Source organism: Rhipicephalus microplus, chromosome 3 (assembly GCF_043290135.1).
Source record: "Rhipicephalus microplus isolate Deutch F79 chromosome 3, USDA_Rmic, whole genome shotgun sequence".
Taxonomy (NCBI): Eukaryota; Metazoa; Arthropoda; class Arachnida; order Ixodida; family Ixodidae; genus Rhipicephalus; species Rhipicephalus microplus.
In genome coordinates, this window is record NC_134702.1 from 134,739,924 (window position 1) to 134,763,578 (window position 23,655).

General features: G+C 46.6%; 1 protein-coding gene across 10 annotated transcripts in view; it reads left to right on the forward strand.

The window, feature by feature from the left end:
* Window positions 1-16,461, forward strand: part of LOC119171581 (cholesterol transporter ABCA5-like) — a 113,803-nt gene extending 97,342 nt beyond the window's left edge. For all 10 annotated transcript variants that reach the window (XM_037422361.2, XM_075890258.1, XM_075890255.1 and 7 more), the window contains 10 exons: window positions 269-411; window positions 1,530-1,802; window positions 3,361-3,645; window positions 4,715-4,852; window positions 6,972-7,274; window positions 10,939-11,145; window positions 11,953-12,125; window positions 13,159-13,688; window positions 14,159-14,214; window positions 16,230-16,461. In XM_037422361.2, coding sequence (XP_037278258.2) covers window positions 269-411; window positions 1,530-1,802; window positions 3,361-3,645; window positions 4,715-4,852; window positions 6,972-7,274; window positions 10,939-11,145; window positions 11,953-12,125; window positions 13,159-13,688; window positions 14,159-14,214; window positions 16,230-16,298 — 2,177 coding nt within the window. In that variant the 3' untranslated portion in view covers window positions 16,299-16,461. The remainder of the gene's footprint in view (window positions 1-268; window positions 412-1,529; window positions 1,803-3,360; window positions 3,646-4,714; window positions 4,853-6,971; window positions 7,275-10,938; window positions 11,146-11,952; window positions 12,126-13,158; window positions 13,689-14,158; window positions 14,215-16,229) is intronic.
* The last annotated feature ends 7,194 nt before the right edge of the window (window positions 16,462-23,655 follow it).

Consider the following 23,655-nt stretch of genomic DNA (forward strand, 5'->3'; position numbering starts at 1 on the left):
GGTTGAAATACGTGGCGCAAGGTTGACCAAGAGAAAAAAAAAAGACCAGACAGAAAGAGCGCCAACCAATAAATCTAGCGCGGCAAGAAGCAGAAGCGATCAAGTGTACGTAATCCTGAGCCTGAGTAGAAGGTAAAACAGACTGCAAAGGGCTCTTGTAGAAGAAATGAATAAATAAATAAATAAATAAAGCTCATTCACCTTGCTTTACCTACAAATCTCTTTCAGTTAACAAAACTTATTGTTTGCACACTCTCATTCTGTGCAGGCGAACCGGTTCGACTATACGAGGAGGCGATGCGCAAGCAGATGATGAACATCTCTTGGAGAAACGGCAGCGTCACTCTGGACAACATCGAGCCCAACAGCTACTACGCCTCGGTGCCCGAAAACCTTGGCGGGGACTACAAGGTAAGTTTGCCCAGAGCTTTAATGTATACGAATGAACTTCGGCATTCCGGCAAGTTATCAATGGAACGAATCGTTGCTTATTGCATGTCGAAAATATAAAGGCAAAATCCTTCAGTACTTCATAAAAAGCGGAGTGGGAACGTCCAGCAATGTCAACAACACATGTGAGGCCAAAAAATCGATAGGCGCGTAAAGTGGCATCATCGTCAGCGTACAGAACCACGAGGGTATATACTTATAAAGACAAGAAGGCATTGATAAGAATGATGAAACTGATAAGAGTTGACAAAGTTAAAAATATTGATATAGTACTTAATAATGATCCAACACACGCGAGAGGAACAGCACAATCCCAAACAAAATGATGTCAGAAGTGACCGTCAGAAGTGACCTGAAAAAGGACCTTAAGCAGCTTGTTTTAGTTTCACTCGACAATCCGCGACTAAGTGCAGAAGATGTGCCGTGCATCACTCCCAACAAAACGTTATTACCCCAGATTCGTTAGGGATAGAACTTCACTGTTCTATAAGTATATTTTCTTTCCGTAGCCTTGGAATCAGTGACGTGAGAACAGCTTCCGAGAAATCATCTAGGCATCAGCTTCCTTGCGAGAGATTTGGCACGCATGAAGTCGTCCGAATAAGGCAACTGAAATAGTACTGCCAATGATGCCTCCACTTCATTCATATGAATATTTCATTCCAATCGAGCATTGACCATTGTGCCTTTTCTCGTGAAGTGTCGATTAATGCAAAATGTAATCTAGCCAAATGTTGCTGTATCGAGCTCCTTCTTGCGATGTACAGTGTCATCAAGTGTCAAAAAAGACTCTGGTGAGCACCTGTCAAAATGCGGGCCCCATAACTGCAAGTAGACGTAGACACATAGTTCGAGCACGGCGCTGCTCCATAGAAGAGAGTCACCTGTAGTAAAAAGGACCACCTGGAGTATTATGCAAGAATAAGCCACTGTTCTTTCGCGAGAGAGCAAAATCCGGACACGGTGCACACGAAAGTGTTCCCACTGTGAGCCCCTCTGTACACACAGCCCTTGCATCGATGACTCTTCATTCCTGCCCTTCGCAATCCGACATGCCTCCTTTTCCTTCTTCTCCACAGTACACGACCCCGCTGACTCTGCTGTTCAACGACTCGCACGTGCACACGCTGCCCATCCTCCAGTCGCTCACGTTCAACGCCCTTTACGCGTCTCTGGAGAAGGACGAGGCTGTGCTGGACGAGCGACGGCTGCGTGTCTCCTCTTACCCGTGGCCCCAGCGCGGCGTCGACAAGGTGTTCGATGCCCAGCTCTACACGTGGACCATGATGATGAGCGTGGTGCTCGCGTACATGCCCTCCCTCATCGCCGTCGAGGTAGTCGAGGACAGGCAGGTCAGTGTCGTACAGACACCGGGCAACTTTGGCTACAGCCTGAGTAGTTGTGGGCTTGTGCCGTTGCGTGGGTTAGCATTCTTGACCAATGCCCTATAACTGATGCCAGTCAAATTTTCAACATTAGCCGTTCATTAGAAATAGTCGTTAACGAGCGTATACAGTTTGCCCTTGCCGGTATTATGAGAATACGTACTCTATTCGGTATTATGATAATATATACTGTACATACATCTACCACACTGTAGGTATTATGTATGCCTTCGTACAGACGGATAGACGTTCCGACCAACTGAAGATACATCTGCATTCATTTAATCTGCCCAAGTCATAACAATTGGACAACACACTCTTCCTTTGGAGTGCCACGTATTCGTTGACATCCCTTACATCCGATTTTTTTTTTTTACGAATTCTATGGACGCATGAAACCTTCCAAGTCTGAGTACAGGTGGTGCACGATGTTAGATAGCACAAATGAAGAGCTGTGAAACGAGGTACGGTATGCGATAAATAGGGCTGACGTGGTCTCCTGGCTAATTATTTTTTAAATTATTTTCGTACTATATTGTCGCAGTACAACGCGAACAAAGCACAAGTACGCCTTGAGGCAGCGAAAGCAGCGTGTTTTCAACAGCTGAGCCACAAGATTTTCTTCGTTCTCGCGTCAAGCCAGAGGCCCACTACCTGGTGTCCGCTAAATCCCCCCATCATCGTTTTCGTCCACATGTAGACACGGGTCATTTGCCTCCCTCTCAAAGAGCATCGACCCGATGCGAAGTCAATAATGCAGTTTTTGTTAAAAGATAAGTTTCACGCAATCACTCGCTGACGTAAGGCTTCATGCGCACTACGTGAACGAGTTCAGGATGGCGCTGGCGACGCTTGGTACTACACGAATTGTCGGGAACAACTTCGTAAGTGACGTCACTCAGTTGTCGCAGCACTCGGTATGGCCCAAAGTATCTTCTTAAGAGCTTTTCTGATAGTCCTCGTTTTTGTACGGGTGTCCAAATCCATACTTTGTCGCCAGTTTGATAGACAACTGCTCTGCGGTGAGCATTGTAGCGGTCATATGTCTTTCTGTATTATGTTGTTTTGTGTTTGTGTGCGTGTGTGTGTGTCATCGCAGTGACAGTCCCTAGATTCTGTAGCGTGAGAATAGCTATTCCTTCTCAGTCCTCAAGATTTGCGGAGTACGCTGACGAATCAATTCGACAGGCATTCAGTTCGCCGCATTGGAACAGTGGCTAAGGTGCTCGGCTGCTGACCCGAGGGTCGCGGGTTCGATTCCGGCCGCGGCGGTCTCATTTTCTCTGGAGGTGAAGTGGCAGAGACCCGTCGTTCCTGTTGTGTTGGTGCATATTTGTTCGATATTTCCGGAGCCCAACACTACGGCGTCTCTCATAATCGTATGGTAGTTTGAGGACGTAAAACCCCATATTATTGTCGCTAGACGTACAAAGGCTGGCATTTCACTGGTAAACTATACGTAATTAAACACCGGAACGACGCGAGTCAACGCAACTCTATATGACGCATCTCGTGTGCACTGCAGAACAAGGTGAAGAACCAGCTCCGCGTGTCCGGCCTGCTCTTCAGCGGCTACTGGTTCACGGTCCTGCTGAGTCACGCGGCCTTGTACCTGCTCTCGGTGCTGCTGACGGTGCTGGCCCTGGTGGTGTTGCGGGTGCCCTTCCTCACCGAGCCCGTGGCCCTGCTCGCCATCGTGGTCCTGTTCCTGCTCTACGTGCCGGCCTCGCTCGTCGTCTGCTACGTGCTCACGCACCTGTTCAACAAGCACGAGACCGCCAAAGGAGTGCTTCCTTTCCTCGCGCTGCTGGTGAGAAGAGATTGTTGCGCCATCTTGGGCTGGTGTAAACCGTAGAGTTTGCCGAAATTAACTAAAGGGCACTCTGGCGCTGCGATCGTTAAGCGACCGTGGCAATGATAGGAAGTGCGCATATTTGTGTGGTCTTCGCGCATGCCTGCTTAGAACATGCTTGTGCACTTGTTTGTACCCGTGTTTTTGGCTTTGTTTCAACATAAAATAACGGACTGTTGTGAGCTTGGTTAGTCGATTTGAAGTGTTGGTCCTAAAAGGAAAAGGTGGTGAAGGGTAACAGCTAAACCTTCGCTGATTGTCGTCTCGTGACAGAGCGGCTCCAGGCGACGCGAACCCAAACGAAGTCAGAAGAACGGCGGCTTGGCAAATGAGCTCACTGCCCATCATTCCCATGCTCACTGAAGTGCCATGCGTTGGTGCTCCCATAGCCACTAGCACCAGAGTTCCATCCAATGAGCATCATTAGAAACTATCCAGTTTAGACAGTGGACTGTACTGGTGATAGGGGCTCCTACTTCATTCAAGTGCCGCTTACCTGTCTACTTTTGGGAATGTAGCTTATGGAAAATGATTATTTTAAAGGGAAGTTTTCGAGACTGACTTCTTTTTTTACCGACCATACAACTTAGGCCAATGGACACATGCTGCTCGGTATGTGTCCTAACAGACAGCTTGGGGCATTGGGGATATGCGCAGCTGAGAATGTGGCACAAAATTGGGGAACAGTATGAGTGAACAAAGTGTGCGGACTGAAGCAAGAGACAAGAAACTAAACAGTCCGCCGCAAAAGCAATCAAACGTAAATACAGACAAAAGGAAACGAAATGAAACCAGAGCTCTCACCCGGCGAAAAGCATTCAGCTACAGTGGATTTTCTGCACAGCTCCCCCCCCCCTCAACAGCTCAGAGCTTCGTCCTTTCAAAGTAACGATCAAGGTAATCATCAAAATTGCATGGTGCAATGAGGAGTTTATCAATAATGTTAATATGGTCCAGTAAGAGATTGTGTGTCTGTGGTTCTTCGTTCGTAAACCCTAACTCTCACGAATCCGCTCTCTCGCCACAGTGCTCCATGTTCCCAGCTGTACCAGTGACCATCCTGGACATGATGGGCTCCTCCCGCAGTGCCACGGCATTACACTACACCCTGTGTCTGTTGGTACCTTTCTACATTCCAAATGGCGGCCTCTACTACATCACTAAGGTGAGTAGGAACCTCTGAAGCGAAAGAATTAAGCAGTTATTGCATCTCGGCGATGGTATAAATTGCACTCAATACAATTATTGTTATTCTTGTATTTCTAATTCGAACACACCTTTTATTAGGAATGAATGTTGCTTCTTGTTAATGTGGTGCACAGACATTGAATGCGTAGGCAATTTTTTCCTATTTCATATTTTCGGCCCGGCCAATTTACCTCATCGTTTCATTGCTGCAGCTGACAGCGTCACATACAACCAAAAATAAACTATCTACAGAGATGACAACACAGGGAACGCTGGCTGGCTTTTAGCGGAGTGTGCATCTTTTTTTATATATATAGAAGCGAAATTGGTTGAAAATAATATGCGCCTCATTATCCGTGAAGAATCACTTTTTTCCTGCGGAATTCGGCTGCGCCACCACATTTTGTAGTATGCCACCTGACAAAAGCAGTGATAACAATCTGGCGCAGTAAGAATTCACAGAATTGGATCCTCATTTGCAGGCCGCCCCACTGATCAATTTCCATCACGTTGGCACAATTCTGACTTCTAGCTAAAAATGGTTCCACCCAGTGCTTATCTCAAACAAGTTCAACAAACTTTGTAAAGATGCTTTTTTGCATGCTAAAGCGCATTGCGGTAGTGCACGCTTTACAAGTATGAGGACCAGGCAATATTGTGTGCGGCCCGACTGAACCGAGGCGGTCCTTCGGATCGTCCAAAGCTTGTTAAATCGAGCCGTAACGCAACTGCTGGTTAGGGGCAAAAGCAAAAACTAAAAAATTCGCCTTCATTTCATCCCGTCTTGATAGCAACACCCAGTATTTTTTTGTTTTTCCTTTATTTTCTCATTATCTTTCCTCCCAGCCATTTTACCGTTGACTTAAGGTTCGGCTAATCAAGGACACGCTGAAGAGCAACGCTAAACTGGTAGACCCTTGTAATAAGCTATTTAAATACTTATACAGTGATACTGCACTAATAACATCTAAATACTGTGCGACAACAAGACACACGGATGTGAAAGACGATCCAAAGGCTAGCTCTCTTTACTTCTCCGCCTTTGTTGAATGGTCATGGCTTGCTGGCTAAAAACACCACGTGACATTATATATTAATTTAGACCAGCTCAAGAGTCGGAACTATCGAAGTAAAAGGAGGCGAGAATGTTTATTTTTGAATATCTTTGTGTAACAGCACCTTTACACGTAAATGTGGAATTACAAATTCTAATGATATTTTTTTGTCATTTGGAAATTTTCTGATCGGAAATCGTCATATAAACTCGCAAGGTTGAATCTCATGTGATCTTGCGAAACGCAAAGTGATCTAATATTACCGATACACAGCGGATACGCGAGCATCCATTCCAAAACATACACTTCTCACCACGAGCAAGCGCGAGAACTTCGCTGGCACATAGACACCAGCTTTCATGTTTTCATCCTTTCTCATTTTTGAAGAACTTTTCTGTCTTCGCAAGAAACAATCTTTTTTATTGCGCAAGCTTAAGCTAAAGCTTAATTCAAGCGAATGCATGAATGAGTTTTATTTGTGTACGCGCACACAGCCACTGACGAAGACACAGACGTGTATACTGTAGAGTTTAGCTTTGGCAGCACCTTGTCTGTAGTGTCTGAGGACAAAATAATAAAAACTAGACTTCTTTCTCTTTGTATTTCCAAGCTAACTTTGGCTACTTGTTAGGTAATTTTCTGGCCACATAGTCAAGCTTATTCTTCCTTTCCTCTCAGTAGTACCGTTATTCTAAACTGTATGAGCGGATAAACAGCTGAAATGGAAGAAATGATTTCGGCAGCGCCTGTCCTGTCAGCATTATTTCATACGTTCCGGCTGTTAAAGCGTCTGTTCTGTCAACATGTTTCCTTCTTTTTCTGCTGTTTATGTGCTCATACAGTTTACAATCTGCTGCACCAACTGTCCCAGTCTTCCATCTACCATCTTGAACTGATACTACCATCTTGAAGTGTACTCTCTCTCTCTCTATCTGAGTTTCAAAGAAGAGCACCTCGCTCCAGGCGCGCTATTATTCGAGTATATATTGAACAAAATAGCAGCCTTGTATGATCAGGTATGATTGTTGTCATTGTTCGCAGACGTCGGTGATAATCGAGACGAGGCTTTCGAATGGGTACGATGCGGACCGGTGGATGTTCTTCGACTGGGACAGCAACATCCTAGTGACGTACGTGGCGTGCCTCATCCACACGCTGGCCTACTATTTCCTGCTGCGCATGGCCGACATCGGCAAGGCCGGGGGTCGCATGGCGGATGCCTTCTGGATCACGAGGCGCATCATCGACATCACGCCAAACTCCGACCTGCCCGAGAAGGAGGACGCCGACGTCAAGGCCGAGAGGCAGAGGGTCTCACAGATGGACATCAGCCTCATGCCAAAGGTAGAGTTACTACTGTAGTTCCTCGTGTTCCTCCATTCGTAGCTCGCCGTGTCCTCTGGAGGCGAGCTTAGGTACGCTAAACAATGACACAATGATGGTGTGGCGGACAGAAGTTTTTCCATAATTGTCTCGTACATTGTGCGAAAACTTTTGTATCTGTCCTTTGCACTACCTGCGCTGTACGCTACTCCTTGCTCTTCCTACGGTTTTGCGCTACCTACAGTGATACAGCGATAGATCATTGTCAACCACCTCGGTCATAGTCTGGTCTATGTCAGGGGTGGTGGTGGTACAAAATGCAGGGGTCTGAGGTTTCAGAAGTCAGGTGGCCTGTCTGTAAAAGGGGAGAGGGTGGGGTTCTTATGTAGGCCTGGAATAAAATTCGGCAATGCTTGTCCGATCATACGAGTGGGGTTAGGGGGGGGGGCTTGGGAAAAAGGGTAGTGTATTCCCGGGAGCAAAATAACGACACAATTAGCCTTGCCGCTGCTAACTTTCCTCGTAGCAGCGATGCTGTTGTAGCTCGCCGTAGTTTGCGCGGTGTCAACACACAAGTGGGTTCGCGCCACCGTATTCGGGCAAGTCCCACAACCATGTATAGTAGGTGCGAGACAGGAAAAGATAAATAAACACAAAGGAAATTAATACAAAACACAATAAAAACACAGGCATGCAGAGAAATAGAAAAGAAGAAAGAAAAAACTGAAGAGAAAATACAAATACAAGAAAGAGAGAAGCACAAAATAGAGAAGAAACAAGAAGAAAATCAGAGTAAGAAGGAAGATCACCAAGCTGCGCTTTTTTCTCGGTCTTCGTACAAATGCTGCGCAGAAACCATGATATTTTTAGGTGTGATATTATATCTTAACCTCACTGCTCTCGACTTGTCGACGAATGCGAAATCGCTAACGGTGAGCGGTGTATCATAGCATACCGTGTTTACTCGTCTACTGCAAGCATTGATTAGGAGTGGCTGATTTTGGCTTGTGTTTAAATAATATTCAACGTCCACAAGAGTATATAGAATGTAATGCTGGCTACTCGTACCTGAATGTTGATGAATTACTTCTAACAAGTTAGTTAATGGTAATAAAATGATGGATAACGTTGGATAATATTTCCGTTCAACCTCAATCCAGCGATATACTCCAATATCTACACAAAGACCATCACTTTATTCTGCCGTCCAAATATGAAAAGCCTGAAATCCGTGACTAGAAGCTGGAAGTACGTATATACAGCCTCGAGGCTGCTTGTCGCGCAGCACGCAAAATCATCTGCGTATAGACCATAGTCGCAGTACTCGCATAATAGCGTCGCTCGATGTATGAGGTTTCAACGTTCGCCAAGCTTAAAATAGTTGTCACATTATTTTTTTCAAAGGTCCTCTTACTCTGTCTGCTTCACTACGGAATAATGAAACTTTCTCTTGACCATAGTTTTTTTATATATACGCTATAGGGAACTCTGGCGCTAGTGTCTACGGAAGCCAAGACATACGGCATTTCCACCAGCATGGGAATGATGGGTAGTACACAAATTTGTGCAATCTTCGTTCTTGCGGCTCCATTTGGTCCGAATCAGCTTTGCCGCAAGACGTCTCACCAAATCAAATCGGCTCACGGAGTTCGCAACGGTCTGATCTTTTATTAAAAAAAAAATAAAACACTGCAAATAACAAACCCACAAAGTGCGTTTGAAGCCCGTGGGTACGAACGCTAGGAAAATTTGTGTACTAACCACCATATTTAAAAGTGGCTTAATAATCGCTGCGTGAGAGTCGCTCTAGGTAATTTTAGGAAACTGTGCCTTTCACTACTTCTCATCGCACTCCTCTCAGGCACCATTTAAACTTTCCATTTTAAATGGCGCGTATTTCAGACGTAGACACAGGAAGCGTGGGCTTCCAAGAGCTGAAAGTCTAAGCTTCGTGCATCCGTGTTTTTAACATGTTGTCTTCTTCCCACAGTTTTGTTATGTCTGCAAAACCGATTAACCTACTAGCCCAACAACAAGCATCGCTTCAGTAAATTTTTATGGCTTCCTTACTTACAGTACACGCCAAGTGCGAAGTGTACAACGTGCAAGTAGTCGGTCTACGCGGGATTATTCCCCTATAAAAGGGATTTAAAAAAGGAACGACGAACATTTTGGTGATAGATGATACGTCACTGATGAGCGTTGGTCTAGCTTCTTCTTCTAGTGGTCTAAATTACAAAGGGATAAAATAAATAGCTTAATCTAGTGCAACTACTTTATTTCTTAGAGATATATTTCGGCAACAGTTTACACTCAGCTTGACCGATGGCTGCACAGCGCGGTCGGCGCAACAGATTGTTCATTGTTGTGTTCCTTGTAGCACCGTAACCCGTGGTTCCTGTCTCTGTTTCTGCGAAAAGCAGAGCCCGCATCGGCAGTCGCAGGGGACCCCGAACAAAAACCGATAAAGGTACGCAGACACTCGAGCGGCTTCAGTCACCAACTTCCTGGTGCAGGTTCACGCGATATTTGTTCTGCTCATCAGCTTCTGTTTTGTTCATCTCTGTTCTTTTCTGCCATTCTAACAACAAGTCTGAAGTTTATCAGAAGTGCATGTTCATTCACCACTTTTAAGCTCGCATTGTTTTAGGCTCGTCCGTTCATTGAGCCATATTAAAAAAAAACTGCTGATGAATAAGCTAAAGAGAATGAACGTGTCACAAAATTGCACGTATACGGTGAGTGTATACGGTGAGTGTATACGCGTTCTTTAAGAAAAACCCTTTTTTGTGTGCTAAGTCTTTCAGAAAGAAAGCTTGGGGTACGACGGAGCGCACTCTTCCCAATAAAAAGTGTTTTCCTTTAAGAGTACAGTACCAACCCGCCAAAGCAGCTGACAAGTTGCGACATACTAGTATATGTCGGCACCATGACGTATAATGTGACATCCAAATGAATGCGGATGTGTTATACCTTGATGAAGAGTAACCACTGCGGGCCACGTAAAAGATACTTTATAGAATTCCGCTTCCTTCCTTTTTTTTCCTTTTTGCTGCTTGACGCAGTTACAGTCACCATTCCGCGCAGGCTGTTAACTTACCGAAGCCACATGCCCCAATGTCCGACATCGCAGGTGGTGCAACAAGTTCGAGCAATCTGACTTTCCTTTTCTGGCAGGAAAAGTTAAAAGAGCGCCCAGCCTTGATAGATATGTAGGGATTAACGTCCCAAAACTAACATATGATTATGGGAGGCGCCGTAGTGTAGGGCTCCGGAAATTTCGACCACCTGGGGTTCTTTAACGCGCACCCAAATCTGAGAACACGGGGCTACAACATTTCCGCCTCCATCGGTGATGCAGCCGCCGCAGCCAGGATTCGATCTCGCGACCTGCGGGTCAGCAGCCGAGTACCTTAGCCACTATACCACCACGGCGGGGCGAGCGCCCAGCCTCCCGTTTGAAGCTTTCTCTTCAGCAAATCGAAACTTAGCTAGATAATCTCCAGCGCGCACCCGAAACGCCACTCCATTTCTGCTGGCAGTGTACAAACTTGGTCAGGAGCCCTCTAAGTGCTTATCGAGTGTGCTTTATTCAACGGATTAAGCCACCTAATGTGACACAAAGTGCTCCGTGCTGTAATGTCGGCACAAACGAGTGGTGCCGACACTATCGTGCACCGCGCAGCCTCCGGTGGTGTACGTGCACGAGCTTCGCAAGGTGTACGAGGAAGGGGCCCGCTGCCGTCCGCGCAACCACGTCAAGATCGCCATCCGCAACCTGTCCATGGCCATCGACAAGGGCGACATATTCGGCCTGCTCGGCCCCAACGGTGCCGGCAAGACATCCACCATGAAGGTCATCGTGGGCGAGGAGAGCCCCTCCAGCGGAAGGGTACGACATCGCTCGAGCAGTGTTTTGTTTACTTCGCACGCCTGTTCAGTAATCAGTAATCACTGTTCGATTGGATATGCGAAAACAAAGCGATCAAAACTTATCTTTTCGGCGCGCTTTTCTCACGCTGAACATTGGGGCTCTTGCTTGATCACGAGAAACGCGAGTCGACTGAACACGGTGGGCTGCATCGCACATGACGCGTCGAGTTGATCACGGATGTCAAAACCAGCACTCGACGGGGCAGCGCTATTTCAGGCGCAATCAGATTTCATCACAGTTTCAGATTCAATTGTTCGTGATGCGCCGTTCACAGCCTGTGGACACTCGTGGCAGGTATAGCACATACAGTCGCACTCAGTATTACTTGCAGTTCTGTGTCTACACTCAAGCTGGCGCCAACACTGCAAAGTGGCGCCTACGTTTAAATAAATTGAAATAAACTCCCTAGTGATACTTTCTCAACAAATTTAACGTTCTGGCTTGGGGTCACTAACTACAGCCAGCGTGTTGCAGCATATATTGGGCGCGACTGCACAGTACAAATAAAAAATATAACTGTTGGATAGTCGCTGTAGTACAGACAAGTAGTAACGTACTGAATGTGCAATGCGTACTACATGCATGCATGTGGCTTCGACTTCCATCAACGAGAAGTTATCTTTTCATTGGTTTGTATAATCTCGCGTTTTTTCTTACTATTTTCATTTGGGGCGTGTGATCGCAGCGTCGGAGTATAGATGTTTCAGGCAGTTTATGATGGAAAAGGAAAGCTTACCTGCAACACTGTGTGTGGCGACGTTGCAGGTCGCAGTGGGAGGCTTCGAGATCACGTCGAATCTGTGCCGGGCGTTCAAGATGCTGGGCTACTGCCCGCAACACGACGCCCTTTGGAACAACCTCACCCTCCGCGAACACCTGCGGCTTTTTGCGGCACTCAGGGGCATACGCTATGACGAGATCGAGCCCGTAACCAACTGGTAAGCCTACATTATGTGTTTTGTAACGTAGATTAAAGGAAGCACCTATGCCCTGCTGAAGGTGCCCCTGCCCAGCAATGATATTTCCACGTGGTCGTGACGTTGACGAAGGGATCTGTCTGCGTCTTCAAGGTAAAACTATTTATCTGGCCGCGAAACGGGAACTGAAATTACTGCAAGCAATGCACGCTATCGACTGATATGGTCGCACAGATTGTCGGTCGTCGATAAACGGACAAGCGGTGAAGCGCCATCAAGTTTCCCAGCCTTATCACTGGTCGCACACCCTGGAATTAGCTCGAGTGTTCGCGTCAGGCGCGCAATCTTGACAAAGTGATCCACTAAAACGAAGCTTCTCGAACACTTTGGGCGCTGTTTGTGCTGCATTCTTTGTGGTTGTAAACAGAACACAGCAAAAACAAAAGAAACGCGCGTTGTTATATAGAGTCGGATACAACTTTATAGAAGCCTGAGGCATTTCCTCCTCAAAGGCGGTTGCGCACAAGCCTGCACCAACGGGCGCGCATTCAACGGTGACGTCATCAGCAGGAAGGCTGGTGGCCCCACCTAGGAGATTTGCTGAGTACATGAGCGGAACTATTTCTTTAGTCGCAGGAGCGTTTGGCTACCACACCTCTGTTGTACGAGTGGGACATCTCCAGAATTATTCGGTTGTATTCAACTGTAGTAAAAATTATGTCGCTATCGAGGCATAGTTGGCACATGAACGAGCCCAAACAAAAGTAGCAAATAAAACGAGTCAGTCCAGAGTGCGTGTTGTGTACTTTCTCTCTCTCTTGTATTCACGTTTTTACCGCCTATAAAGTCATCGCATTATTTTCAAGTAATTATCAATGAAACAACGCACGTAAGTGATTAAGACCCAACGTAAACAGAACGCAGCACTAATTGACAATAATGACTGATTCATAAGGCTACACCAACAAGCCGAAATTCTCAATAGTTATGTTAACCTCTACCGAGATTGTGATCGTCGCTATACACGGCTCTTAATCTCCCTTTTTCTTGGCAGGCTGATGGACAAGCTGAACATCCGCGAGCACGCGGACAAGCGTGCCAAGCAGCTGTCGGGCGGAACGAAGCGCAAGCTGAGCTACGCCATCAGCATGCTGGGCAAGCCGCGCATCGTGCTGCTGGACGAGCCCTCGACGGGCATGGATCCTCAGTCGAAGCGCTTCCTCTGGGACACCATCTGCTCGACGTTCCCGCAGGGCGGCGAGCGGGGCGCCCTGCTCACGACGCACTCGATGGAGGAGGCGGACGCGCTGTGCACCAAGGTGGGCATCATGGTGCGAGGCGCCCTGCGATGCCTGGGCTCCACGCAGCACCTGAAGAACAAGTACGGCGCCGGCTACACGCTTGACATCAAGATGCAGCGCCAGGAGGGAGCCTGGGAGAAGAACCTGGGCGACTTGAAGCAGTACGTCAAGCGGGTGTTCCCTACGGCCTCGCTGCGCGAGGGCTTCCAGGACCGGCTCACCTACGACATCCCGCAGGCCGGCGTCACGTCGCTAGCCAACGTGTTCGTCGCCATGGACGAAGGTGCGCTTACGCGGCTGTCGTACCTCTTGTACTACACTTTCGTTAACTGCCCGTCTGTTTGCGAACAACTATCTCCCATACGGCTGTGGGTCGAACGATTACTGCAGTTGTTCAGAAAGGTATACCTCGACGCCAACTATAAGTGAACGCCATTTTGCAGCATCTGAACTTGTACGTTTCAATGTTCTTTGTCAGAATGCGTACAAGTGTATTATTGCCATGAATGACAATTCCTTCAATCTTACTGTTTAACTTGCCCCCATTCAGGACTCTTAACCACCGTGCACGTCGTAAACAGACGCCGAACAGCCCACTTGTAAACTTAAACGTCACAAGCTTTTACACCATCTGCGAATGCTCAAATGCATAGTTCGATTCCTGGACAATGGAGGAAGCTTTCTTGTATAAAGAATTAAATTGCACGCACAGAACACCTCACTTACACGGGTTTTGTCTGTTTTTCATTTCAGCCAAAGCAAAGTTCTCTATAGAAGAGTTCAGCTTTAGCCAAACAACATTAGAACAGGTGAGTCCCGTACAGCGTTTGCACGCGTGGGCTGCGCGCATGTGCAAAGTCCTTTCATAGCGATTGCCTAACACAGCTGGCTTATTCTTAGTACTACGAACCTAATTCGCGTGACGCACCCTCGGTATCACAGCGCGAAAGCCTGCGTGATGCCAGCCGTGAGACCAGGACAGTTGCGCGAAGCCGGCGAAAGCGGTCTGCAATGCGATTTACCTTTGCCAACGAAGTGACTTACCAAGGCGTGTTTGGTGCGAACCCAAAGCGTTATGCGAGCACCCATCTCGTGCATGTTTTTTTTTTTTTTCAGTAGCAACTATACGTACACTCTAGGCCCATTTTGCTGTCACTGTCATGTTCCGTATAACGCACAAATCCATCACATCACCCCACGCACGTCATATGTTCTACGTGGGAGCGAGAGCTTGTGAAGATCGCCTACATGAAGTGCTGGCTGGTTCCGCAGGGCGAAGGAGCATGAACTGCCCGTGATGGGGGAAGGGGGGGCTGCGTTGCTAAGTTACAGGCGGCTAAATTCGATCAAGACTGCGGTTACGCACGCATAATCTTCACTTATATTAGCATACATTTCATACTATTGTACGTGCTGTGCTTCCACCGCTTACTTCACGTTCAACGACAGGCAGCGCGAAAACCGATTCGCTCCATGGTACGGCCCGTAATCTCTTACGCCAAGCTTTGTGTAGAGTTACGTGGCATCAGGTTCTGGTGAAGTTAGCTGTCACTCTTTCTCGATATAACATTCCAATTAGTTGTTAGCCGCATTTATTACTTCGCACTTGCGGCGAAACTGCCATTTATTCGGTGCACAACCTTGAGGATGTCATAAAGCGTTCAAAAATATTTTGCAGTAATTGTATCTTTTGGTGAACTTCATTCAAAAAATATTTTCGTATTTAAGAAATGTTTTGGCTGATTGGTTTAGCATGATGTATGCGAGAATGGACTTAAAGCAAGAGGACGAATGAACGTGCTTTATTTCCTCATTTTTTGTGCTCACATTCTAGACAATTTTCCACATTTAGCCGTATTACTTGCAGTACACTCACGTTTAAACAATAGCTCACTTTTCCGAAGGTTACGCGGAATCAGAAATTGCGCACTGACAACTAATCAACCAGCGGAAAAAATTTCAGTTGCAATGTGAACCGGACAATTGGTAAATATGCACTGAAAATTTCGCACGAAAAATGAATTTGTTACGTTATCTGGTGCTTATACGGTACCTTTGGTGATACAAACATCCGAGCTATTCTGCGGTATTCGACCCGGTTGAAAAATACGAATATATAAAAGGCACAATTTCGCTGCAAAGGCAAGACCTTGAATGCGGTAGCAACATATTGGAATGGTGTAAGAAGTAAGGCTAGCAGCTCACCTCTTTAACATGCGACCTGGCGTAGCACAAGACGCTGCCGTAAGAAAACGTGGTTGCTGCAGCCAGCGCAGCGTCTTTCGTGCTCTTGATCACAGCACATACGAAGATTCGTCTGCTGATTCCATGCAAGATACGTCGTGCACGACCATGCCCAGAAGACCAAAGTGCCTATTTCCTGATTGCCGCAATTTGCGACCATTGCGGCAATGTTATCGGTCTGGACTGTATACGGGACGGCGATGGCAAAATGCATGGGAGTGCCCGTATAATTGTTATCGCGATAAAATATCTATCGACCTGGGTTAATATGGAGTTTGAGAACTTGGGGTCCAAGACCCTGGGTTCCCGAGCTGCGTTGCGCATGTTACTTTTGCGTTATGAGGATCAGCAGATTGTGAGAATTGATGAAGTCAAAAGCAGGTTGCGTTGGGTTAAACGCACATGGCGATACATGTGGCCAAATTAAAATTATGCGAGACTCGGTCCAATCAGCACCATGGCCCACGCTGCGTGTCTTCATGGGCAACATTTGTCACGTTTCCATCAGCCTCATCAGATTCCGCAGAAAGCATGACGCAGACCGCTGACGGACATACTCCGGTTTCTTTTTGACTCGCAGGTGTTCCTGGGATTCGCCAAAGAGCAGGAGCTCGCCCAGGAAGACGACGACGGTCAGATTCACGCCTAAAGAGTGTTTCTTCTTAGTATGTGCGCGCACCTCCACCGTACTCCTTTTCTCCTGTGTGTCATCATTGTCACATTGACGCTGCCTATACGCTCGGGTTCGGATGCCTCATCGCTGTGTTCGTAAAGAATAAATCATGCGCATGTCATTGCCACGACCATTCCACCATGACGGTTACTGTCGTTCCTTCGGCAATACGGAAAGCGCAACCCCCATAGTTATGGAATCCACAGCGAATCCACGGCCACCATAGCCCTCCATAAAGAAAGGGACAGATTCCCAATAAAGAGAGGTGCAAAGGCGGTGAGACACGATCTCTTTAATGCTATTCACCACGTATTTACAGGAGGTTTTCAGCGTCCTCGATTAGGAAGAGTTAGGAATAACAGTTATAGGAGAGTATCTTAGTAACCTGCGCTTCGCTGATGACATTGCATTGCCGAGCAACTAAGAGAACGAATGCAATTCATGATTACTGAATTAAACAAGGGAGCAGAAAGGTAGGTCTTACAAATTATTCTGAAGAAAAGAACAACAACCTCGAAAGAGAACAGCTCTTCGACATAGGTAGAGGTGCCCTTGTAGAAGTTGCAAAAGAGTTCGTCTACTTGGGACAGGTAGCGACTGCGGAGCCGAACCATGAGAGTGAAGTAACTGGAAGAATAAGGATAAGGTGTATCACATTCTGCAAGTATTCTCAAAGCACGACTGGTAGATTGCCACTATCTCTTAAGAGGAAGGTATATAACAGCTTCATCTTGCCGGTACTTACCTACGAAACAGAAGCCTAAAGACTGACAAAAAGGGTTTAGCTTAAATTGAGGACGACGCCGCAAGCGATGGAAAGGAAAAAGATAGGTGTAACCTTGACAGAAAGGTGGGCCGATTTGATTGAAAAGTTTGTAGGTATAACGTGGCAGCAGAAAGCACAAGACCGGGCCGATTGGTGGAACATGGGAGAGGCCTCGCCCTGCAGTTGGTGTAGCCAGGCTGTGATGATGATTGTTTGGCATTCACGTCGGTACACGTCGCCTTTTGGTGTGGCGACAATTTTGCGTGGTTTGATGGCTACACGCACAACTCGCAGTTTTTTGACCGATAACGGCTGTCCAAAGGCGACCAAGGTCGAATTTTATGGCGAAGGGTTTTCATCGTCCACGTGCAAAAACGAACAGACGGTTCCTTGCTAAAGGGAACACTTGCGTGCAGGGTGTGTCCATATTTGGATCTGCTACAAAAAAACATGCTCGCTTAGATTTTAACAAGACTGGTGGTTGGTATTTAAGGCTTCCTTTGACATAGTATAGTACCATGCACAAATATTTCCACGATCACTTTCAATTAGGGGACTGGTGCTTATACGAGTGCCACTTTTAATTATAAGCATGCGCAGAATTCCCGATTGGAGGGGGGGGGGTGATTGCAGCGTCCCTTCCCCTTTTAGGTCAGCGTATGGGGCAGACTTCACGCCTGACCCTAGCTTTAGACAGGCTTCAGGAGAGCAGAACAGCGGCTCCTTTTTCGCGTTGCCTGTTTGCCACCACCACAATTGTATTGCACGCAAAGACCAATACAAATCTCTTTCAGAACATTCGACAAACTGCATGAGATTTCACAGCTGAAAACATGGGAGATATTGCTATGGGAAAACGGCGCCGAAACTTGTGGCGAAGGCAAGACAGGGGATGATGATGGAACTAAAGTTAGGTTCTTGTTGCCTGTCATTCCATCAACGCCCCGTGTCTATAGCACTGTTTTGCCGTGATGACTTATTTATATCTCTGCGCAGATACTGTGTTGTGTTGTGCTTAGGTCTAATGCGCGAAGCTTCTGTAACTATCGCATTTCAAGTGCCCTGTCCATCCTCCTATCACCGTCCCGTATCAAGCACTCTTTTTCCCTGTTGTCATTAATTCATTCCTTAGCGGCGGAGCCTCGACAACCTATTCCGTCTTCTCGCTTCGACTTTGAGAGCACCGCACTGCCGTCACCATGTATATGTAAAGAGATCTTTAGTAAAGTTGAGCCTCCTACCAACTTCGCATCGTTTTCTTGTAACGTCACATGACCAAACATGCCTCTGATAATGACGTCTACCCGCCAATGAGGCACAATCAGTATTTTAAATATTTGAGAAGCATTCCACTTTGATAAGGCGACGCGGAGGTGTCAAAAAATTTCAAACCATAGACGATGACACACGCTCCAACGTAATCCTAAACCTATGTTCAGAAAGTCGCCTTTGAATTTAGCGTATGCTTACTTCCGTTTGCCGTTGCAGCGGCCTGAGTTTTAAATGCGAAGCATTTCTTAGCTAACTTCGGCGACTTTGAGGGTATCTATCTATCTATCTATCTATCTATCTATTTATCTATCTATCTATCTATCTATCTATCTATCTATCTATCTATCTGCCTACGCCTTTTAGCTCTCCTAGACGTTTCGATAATGGTTTCGAATCAAACTTGGTATAGCATAACATCACTGTATGAAGAACATATTTGACTAATCATAACATGAAAATTGTGACATGTATGTCATGAATGTGATAATTTACATTTAATGGTCCTGCAGCTCTTGTGGTGGTTTCGTTCACATGGCATGTTGCAAAACTGGTATGGTATGACATAATTATATGGCGAACACAAGCGACAGACCTTAACATGATATTCATGAGATGCGTGTCATGTAAAAACGTGCCTACATGCCACGCTCATGATGCGCTGGCGGCCGTTTCGCCAGCTTCACTTATACCAAATTTGGTATTACGGAACGTGAATAGATGAAAGAGGTATAATACTGGTGCAAACATGATAAACATGAGATGTGTGTCTTGTAACAACAGGACTACATGCGACACTCATGAGTGCTCGCGGCCGTTTTGCTAGCTTCGCACAAGTCAAATTTGGTATTACGGGACGCCAATGAATGACGAAGGTATGTGACTGGTGCAACCATAATAATCTTGAGATGCGTGTCATGTGAGAACATCAGTACATGCCATCGTCAGGCGCCAATACATTTCGACATGACGCGGCGCGCGTGCTCGCCGGCGTTCATTTCGTCGCGTCACGCCGGCGTTGCTACGCCAGGCGCCGGTCTTGCGGTTTACTCGCAGGTGCACGTCGTGCTGCGCTGCTTTGACGCATGCACGTTTCAGCACGTCTGGCGTCCCTCTGTCACGAAAGGAGGGAGACGCAGCGTTGTCTTGGTAACGCATCGGCCTAGAACAATGTCACTCTATGGCATCGGCGTGAAATGCAGCATGTCGCATTTTGCACCGGTTGCCGTCGGGCCGCACCGACGGTCGCTGGCCGCGCCTGGCGTCAGACTAGTAGTAGTAGTAGTAGTAGTACAAAACTTTATTATATACATAATCCAGACAGGCTTGAACTCCAGTGCCCCGAAGAATATACGGGGTGGAGAGCGAAGTCTCTCCGGCAGGGTGGTGCCCCTATTCCAGGGCCCCACTGGCGCGAGCCATCCGTTCAGCTCTTTGGATCAGTCGCAGCTGATCCACTAGGGCTGGGCTAGACAGCAGCGCCTCCCATTCCTCCCACGTGCCAGTGGTGTCGTGTTCTTCGTCGTGCTCTGCACACTCCCACGTGATGTGAAAGAGTGTTGGGGTGGCTCCACACCACGGGCACATATCTCTGTACGCCGTGGGGTAGATCAGGTGAAGAGTGTGCAGATTTATGTAAGTGTTAGTTTGTATTTTTCTTAGCGCTGTTGCCTCCGCAGCGCTGAGTTTGCTGTGAGGACGTGGATACAGTTGCTTATTTTCTCTATAGTACTTTAAAATTGTTGCGAAGCAAGGGTCCACGGGTGTAGGGTCATCACTTGCATTGGCTTGAGTGGCTCGGTGATTTGTGAAGCCTCGAGCCGCCTCATCCGCGCGCAGGTTCCCTGTCACGCCTTCGTGCCCCGGTGCCCAAGTCACAGCCTGTACGTATTTCACTGTGGGGTCCCATCCTGTCCCAACCAATATACGGAGCGCTTGTGCTCCAATTTTGCCCTTTAGATAGTTTCTGCAAGCTTTTTGCGAATCTTAAATGATTGTTAATGGAGCGTTTCGCGTCCATCCCTCTTTTATTGCGAGTGCTATGGCAACTTCTTCTGCTTGTGTTGTCGACGCCTGATCTATTGTAGCGCAGGCTGTGATTTTCCCTCTATGGTCGGTGGCTACACACACATCTCTTTGCATTGGTCTGATAAGGCGCGGCGTCAGTGAATCTGGCCGTGTTCGAAAATCTTGTCTTTTTCTCTATGTAGTCAGCCCTTGCCTTTCTTCTTCCAGCATGCAGAGTAGGATCCATGTTGGTTGGTATTGGCAATACGGTGTACCATTTTCTGAATTCTCTTGGTACTTCTTTAGTTTCTTGGTGTGTTTGTAGTAAAGTATCGCGCCCTAGTTTTGTTAGGACTGCTCTGCTTGTTGGGGTCTGGAGAAGGCGATTTTCTTGCGCTAGTAACTGGGCCTCGGATAATTCTTCAATTGTGTTATGAAGACCAAGCGCCAGCAGCTTGTCGTTTGAAGTATTCCGCGGTAATCTCAGGGCTGTCTTGTAGGCCATTCTAATTATTTGGTTTGCTTTTTCCTTCTCTTCCCTGTTCATAATTTGATATGGATGCGAGTATGTAATGCGACTGATGACGAGGCTTTTGACCAATTTTAGGGTATCTTGTTCTCTCATGCCTTTATGGTTGTTTGTTATTCGCGAGATCATGCGTGAGATCTGCTGTACTGATGTTTTGAGTTGATTTAGTGTGTGCAGACATCTCTGATTAGCTTGAAGCCACATTCCTAGTATGCGTGCGGTATCTTTCTCCGGAATGACATTTCCGTCGAGCTTGACTTCCAGCTTTAGATTCGGGTCGATCCTCCGTGCTTTTCTCTTCGTGAAGCGAATGAGCTCTGATTTTTCGGCTGAGCACTGAAGACCCCGTATCCTTGCGTACTCTTCTACGGTGTTAGCTGCCTGTTGTAACCTATGTTCTTTCTCTGCTAGGCTGCCTGTGGTTGTCCATACCGTAATATCGTCTGCATATATCGCATGTTGTAGACCGGCAATATCTTTGAGTTTTCCTGCAAGGCCTGTCATGGCGACATTGAAAAGTGTCGGTGAAATGACCGCTCCTTGGGGTGTTCCTTTGTTTGGAGGTTTAATGATGTCGGATTCGTAATCTCCCAGCTTGATTGTTGCAGTCCTGTTACTAAGAAAACTTTTGACGTAGTCGAACATTCGTTCTCCACAGTTAGCTTCCTCCAGACCTTTGCTTGTGATTGCTTTGTGACTGATGTTATCAAAGGCTCCCTTCATGTCAACTGCCATAACGACGTTTTCCCCTACCTTAGAGATGTCCATTAATACTTGTTCTTTTAAAAGTAGTAGAACATCTTGCGTAGAAAGGTGTGAGCGAAAGCCAAACATAGTTTCGGGCATGAGGTTGTTCTTCTCGAGATGGTTGAGGAGCCTGGTGTTCACCAGTTTTTCAAATATTTTTCCTAAGCAGGACGTGAGCGAGATAGGTCTCATGTTCTCAATGGCAAGTTTTTTTCCTGGTTTAGGCACCATGACCATAATCGCATGTTTCCATTCTGGTGGGACAGTTCCAGCCAGCCAATGTTTGTTTATTGTTTATGTATTTAGTGAGAGCTTCAATGGCTTCGTCATTTAGGTTCCTGATCATACCATTGGTGATTTTATCTGCACCCGCGGCTGTGTTTTTCTTGTTACTAAATATGGCTGCTCTTATCTCAGCATCCGTAAAAGGCTTGTCTAAATCAGGTTGCGGTGATCCTTTATACCTTCCTTGATATGAAGGCGTCGCTCCGTCTTCCCCAAAGCATTTTTTATGCATGGCTTGAATGAGGTCCTCTTTTGTACCTGGGTATAAGTGCAGCAATCGTTCAACGGCTTTACTGTTTTCATTTTTTGTCTTCGTGGGGTCTATCATGGCTTTCAGTATGTTCCATGTTTTGGCCGTACTCAGCGTTTCATTGGGTGAATCACAGAAATTGGCCCAATTAGTTGCAACTAATTGATTGGCGTAATCCTCTGCGCGCTGGGTGATATCTTTGATTTTTTCTTTCAATTCACGGTTACGTTTCTGTCTCCATCTTTTCGTAAGGCTTTTTCTTGCTTCCCAAAGATGTAGTAGGTGTGAGTCGACCTCAGGGGCATTGCTTGATCGCGTAATTTTTTTTACTGTACCTTTCTTTTTGACGCCTTATTTCGTCACACCAATCACTCAAGTTTGTTATATCTGAGGCAGTCAACCTTTGTTGCAGTGATTTTCTGAACGCATGCCAATTAGTTATTTTGGCAACGCCAATATTTTTACGTATCTGATCTGTGTGTATAGTGGTGCATAATATGTAATGATCACTGCCTAGATTTTCTAGAGTGTTGTGCCATTCCACCTCTTGACAATTTTTGCACATAGTTAGATCCGGTGTCGTGTCTCTGGAGTCACTGTTTCCTAGTCTTGTTGGCATTGCTGGATCCGTCAGGAGTGTCATACCTGTAATTTTAATTTGCTGGGCTATGTTTCTGCCCTTGGCATCCTGAGTGAGGTATCCCCAGCTTGGGTCTTTTGCATTGAAGTCCCCCACCACTATGACCGTGTTCTGCTTCGCTAGTTTTGCTGAATCTTCAAGGAGTTTGTGGAAAGTTGCCTTTCTTTGTCGAGGTGGGCTATAAATGTTCAGGATGAAAATGCTTTTCTTTTTCTTCTCTTTATATAGGATTTCCATAATGATATGTGGGATTTCGATTCCTTCTATTGGTTTATGCTGTATTGCGGTTATGGATTTGTGGACTAATGTCGCCCCTCTCCATTCGTTATTATTCACAGCTTCACCATGAGTGTCATAACTCTGCATGCTTGGCCTTATTCCCACCTCTTGGAGAGCTATCACAGCAGGTGGCCTCGGCTGCATGGCCACCAGCTGTGAAAGCTGTTCCTTTTTTCGTCGGAATCCCCGGCAGTTCCACTGCCATATGTCACACTCTTCCGTAGTTTTTCTTAGTCGCTTATGCATTGTCAGTATCTTCTTGTGTCATAATAAGTAGGCCCGGCCTGTTGTATGCCTTATCTGCTTTTTCCCTTATGTGGCTGCCATTGGTATGCTTTCTCAACGTCTTCGTGAGTTCTATCTGTTGCGCTTGAATTTTTCTTTCCAACACGTCGAGTTTTCTGTCTACCTGCCCCATGACCTGTTCAACGATGGAGAGAACTATTTCTTTTACGGCTTCTTTCAGAATAGCTATCGTCACCACAGTGTCGCTGTTCAATATTGATACGCTTTGTTGCTGTTGCTGTCCTGCCAAGGAAGATTGAGTGGGTTTCTCTTGTG